General features: G+C 41.2%; 1 protein-coding gene across 1 annotated transcript in view; it reads left to right on the top strand.

Moving 5' to 3' along the window:
- The window catches only part of LOC109472898 (PHD finger protein 3-like), a 20186-nt gene that overhangs the window by 6373 nt on the left and 9843 nt on the right, over nucleotides 1–3970 (top strand). Inside the window, exons 6-11 of the mRNA XM_019772764.1 lie at nucleotides 666–878; nucleotides 1205–1366; nucleotides 1933–2145; nucleotides 2611–2729; nucleotides 3100–3212; nucleotides 3750–3855. Of these exons, the coding sequence (XP_019628323.1) occupies nucleotides 666–878; nucleotides 1205–1366; nucleotides 1933–2145; nucleotides 2611–2729; nucleotides 3100–3212; nucleotides 3750–3855 (926 nt within the window). The remainder of the gene's footprint in view (nucleotides 1–665; nucleotides 879–1204; nucleotides 1367–1932; nucleotides 2146–2610; nucleotides 2730–3099; nucleotides 3213–3749; nucleotides 3856–3970) is intronic.

The following is a 3970-nucleotide window of genomic DNA, read 5'->3' on the forward strand; positions in this document are numbered from 1 at the left end:
CAAGACAAAGAGGTACATGTTGAACACTAAAGAAAATGCATAAAAGAGGACGTATATTTTTGGAAAGGGCCAGCTGGAAAGGGCCAATCACACGGGCTCATTCAAAATACATGTTCAGTTTTGTAGACTAATTTAGTTGTTTTCTCCGCACTCATGCATAATTGCATGTAATAGAATGAAAAAGCCTCACAGCGAAACGCTGTGCTATTTTTGTCTTCTGTGCAAAACCTGGCATATTCTACTGGTAATGGTCTTCATATTGTGTATTTTTGTGTTGTGTTTAGTGGTGAACATTGTCAGAGTCTTTTCATCTATAACTAAAGAAAGTGTAGAGAGAACTATTTTAGTGTTGAATTGTAAGCTGTAGGTAGATAGGGGTAGTCCCATAGCCTTTTTCAGGCCATAGGGGCAGTGGGTTGTTTATCCACTGTGTCTAGGGCACGATATTGGAAGGCAGAGCCCATCCCTGTCCTTCTACAGCCTTGTACCTTCCCAACTGAAGTCATTTTTCACCTGGGTGGAGTGAGGAAAGTTGTGTAGAGTGCCTTTCCCAAGGAAACAACTTCTAGCCTGGAATGCTTGGAATCGAACCCGCAACCTCTTAATCTCACTCCACTACTGCCTAAGGAAGGGAGAAATTAACCAACACTGAACCTACTTTCCAGGGAAGCGATGACGCTTCAACCAGTAAATCAGACAAGAAGATGAAGACAAAAGAAGACCACTCCAAGACGGGCAAGCCAGCGAAGAAAGAACCCACCAAGAAGGGAGAAGAAGGAGGAGAGACTCTCAAGAGACAAAAGTCGAAGGAAGAGGAGAAGGAATCGGAGAAGGAGAGTCCTACTGCGAAGAAAAAGAAGATCAAGATCTTTAAGGAGGTATGTTGAATTCTCAAGTTTTGACCTCCAAAATTTTTATTATTCAGATATTTGTATGTACATGTATTACCACCTGTTTTGTTTTTAAAGCTGTTAGAATATGCAGCCACAGGTTTTATGAATATTCTGCCACCTAAGCTAAGATAGACAGATGGCATCGCAAGCAGCTACGACGCTTAGCCGGCTATTACTACCCCAACTACATCTCTAACAGCAAACTCTATAAGAAGTGTAAGGCTTCACCGCTGCACAACGAAGTACATCGACGTAGGTGGACACTCTTTGGACATATATTACGCATGCCTCTTGATTCACCTGCTCAAAAGGCACTTAACATCGCCTTTAGTAAGAAACTCACACCTAGGAGAGGTAGGCCCCGTGGAGGCCTTCTCGACTGCCTGGTCGATGATGTGAAGCTGTACTTCCATCAGAATGTCCAGACGGCGCCCTACATGCTGAAATGGCTGCGGGAACAGGCAGCAGACAAGGCACGATGGAACGGAACTTTTAAGACTATCGATGTCACACACTGATTTGGTGTGCCAATGACAGTTTGATACCAGTTTATAGAACTGTATTCATTTGCCACCAAGAACAGTATATTATTATTATTATTATTAAGCTAATTTAGTTTTAGTTAGAATTTATTAGCAATCTTTGCTTATTCAGCTTCACAGGCATGTGGCGTGGCGACAGCTAGCTATATCACACCAAATGACTTATTACACTCAATCTTTGTACATTTAATTGCAGGAGTTGTTACACTCAATCTTTGCACATTTCATTGTAGGAGTTGTCTAAAGCTTTCTATTGATGATGCCCCAACTGTGCTTGGTGGTGACAAGTTCCACTCTACAATAGTCCATGGAAAATACGAGTTTCTTACCTTTCTTACCTTCCTTCCAACCAACAGAAGTACCACCCAAGACAGAAGTGTTTAAAGTTGTTTAAAGCTTTCAACTGATGACTCCCCAACTGTACTTGGTGGTACCAGTAACAAGTTCCATTTACGATAGTCCTTTGAAAATACAAGAAATACTTTCTTACCTTTCAGAAGTACCACCCAAGACAGAAGTGTATCGGTGCTGGTTGTACCAACTGGGCCCAGCGAGGGTCCGTGTACTGCAGTAACAACTGTATCCTGTCTCATGCACGGGAGTCGCTGAAACTCATCAACAAGGAGAAACAGAAGTACGGTCTACTGGACTCGCCCGGCAAGAAGGACCCCAAGTCACCTCCTGTAGGTTTCAAACCTACATCGTTCTACGTAAGACTTCAAGTTCCCTGTGCAATAACTTTAGCACACTAAAATTACTGTTAAACCTTTAGCACCAATAACTTAGTGTTAAACCTTTAGCATGTACCTTTAGCATGTGCTAAACTGGGCTTAGCGCACTAAACTCACTGTTGTACATGTACCTTTAGCATGTACATTGTACATGTACTAAACTGGGCTTAGCACACGTAACTGTTATACCTTTAGCAATGAGCACCCATAGGTTTCAAACTTACATCATTTTATGTAAGACTTCTAATTCCCTGTGCAATATCTTAGAGCTTAACCTTTAGTACACTAAGGTAGTCATTTGGCTACTAATTCTTTATTGGTATGTCTCTATTGTTCATGCGGTGAGGCATCAGGGAGTAGGTTAAATATTTAGACCACTGCATGGAACCAACAGGACAGGTGATTGTTGCACACTGAAGTTGAGGTTTTAATCTGTTTGTCCAGGCAAAGCCAGACTCCACCTCCCATGGCCACGGCCACCATAAGAAAGTCCCCACATCTCCAGCCGCTACGTCTACAGAGAAGGGCAAGAAGGACCCAGAGAGAGTTGCTGTTATTGAAAGGTAATCATTGTTGTGGCTTTATATACATCTATATATATGTTGCTGTCTGAAGTCTTGGAATTGTGGTAATAGTAAAGTAGTAACAGAGACCGCATCTCAAAATAATGAAGTACAAAACAGAGTCAAACAAAGCATAGGTCTGTACAAAGACCTAAACACAAATAAAACAGTAAATAGACGGAAACTAAGTGGCTTGGCCATGTGTCACAGTCATCGGGCCTAGCCAAAACCATCATGTAAGGAACAGTACAGGGAGGACAGAGGAGTGGTAGGCAACAGAAAAGATGAGAGGATAAAAAATAACTGTCCCAATACACAGAGAGCACCTTAGCAGTTTAAATATTAACGTGTTATTATTTTCCCTATTCAGGTCCACAGGCCGTTTGCTGGCAGGTCTGTCTGCCCCTACTGAAGATAACCTGTCTCAGTGGTTAGAGACACACCCAACATACGAGGTGCTGAGACCTGAGGTCAAGACTTACGGTGAGACATCCTGGAGTTGTGTCAAATCACTCAAGAGTTTTTGGGAATGAAATTAAAATGAACCTTGTGCTTTCACACATTTACATTGTTTTTTTTATATGTTTGGATATCATAAAACAATACATACACCTATGCATTGAGACCAGAAGTTAAGCAAACACAAACTTACGGAGCTGTGTCAACTCAGAGTTGGGAATGAAGCTAGAATGAACCTGGTGCTTTCACACATTTTCATAGTTTTTTTATATGTTTGGATATCGTAAAACAATACATATGCATGCAAGTGATTTTATTTAATGACAATGAGACACTGACAAGATGTTAGGTGAATGGCTCAAGAAAGGTCCCAGGATATGTTTGAAAGATTATCTAATTTCTTGTCTCAGTTTGCATGCTTTTCATTATGGGAGCCAGGGGGAAAATGTATATACAGAATCAGCAAGAAGTTCTGATAATGAACAAAACAAGAAGTTCACTCACAAAGCTACAACAAAATTCTTCATGGAGTCATGTAATGATTTTTTTTTATTTTGACAGGTAAAGAAGCAGATAAAGGAAAGAAAGGCCAGTCATCTAAACCCATCGAGCTGGACCCGGTCAGGCTGAACGTACGACGGGCACTCAAGGACCTTCTAAAGGACAGGTGGGACATTTTACCTCCTATGGTATTAATGTACATGTAGATGTTATATTTCCCTAATATGAGGAAGGTAGAAATATGTTGTTCTTAGATATCCTCTTCTACTCTCTCTCTCTCT

Source organism: Branchiostoma belcheri, unplaced genomic scaffold, assembly GCF_001625305.1.
Source record: "Branchiostoma belcheri isolate BF01 breed outbred unplaced genomic scaffold, Haploidv18h27 scaffold29, whole genome shotgun sequence".
NCBI lineage: Eukaryota > Metazoa > Chordata > Leptocardii > Amphioxiformes > Branchiostomatidae > Branchiostoma > Branchiostoma belcheri.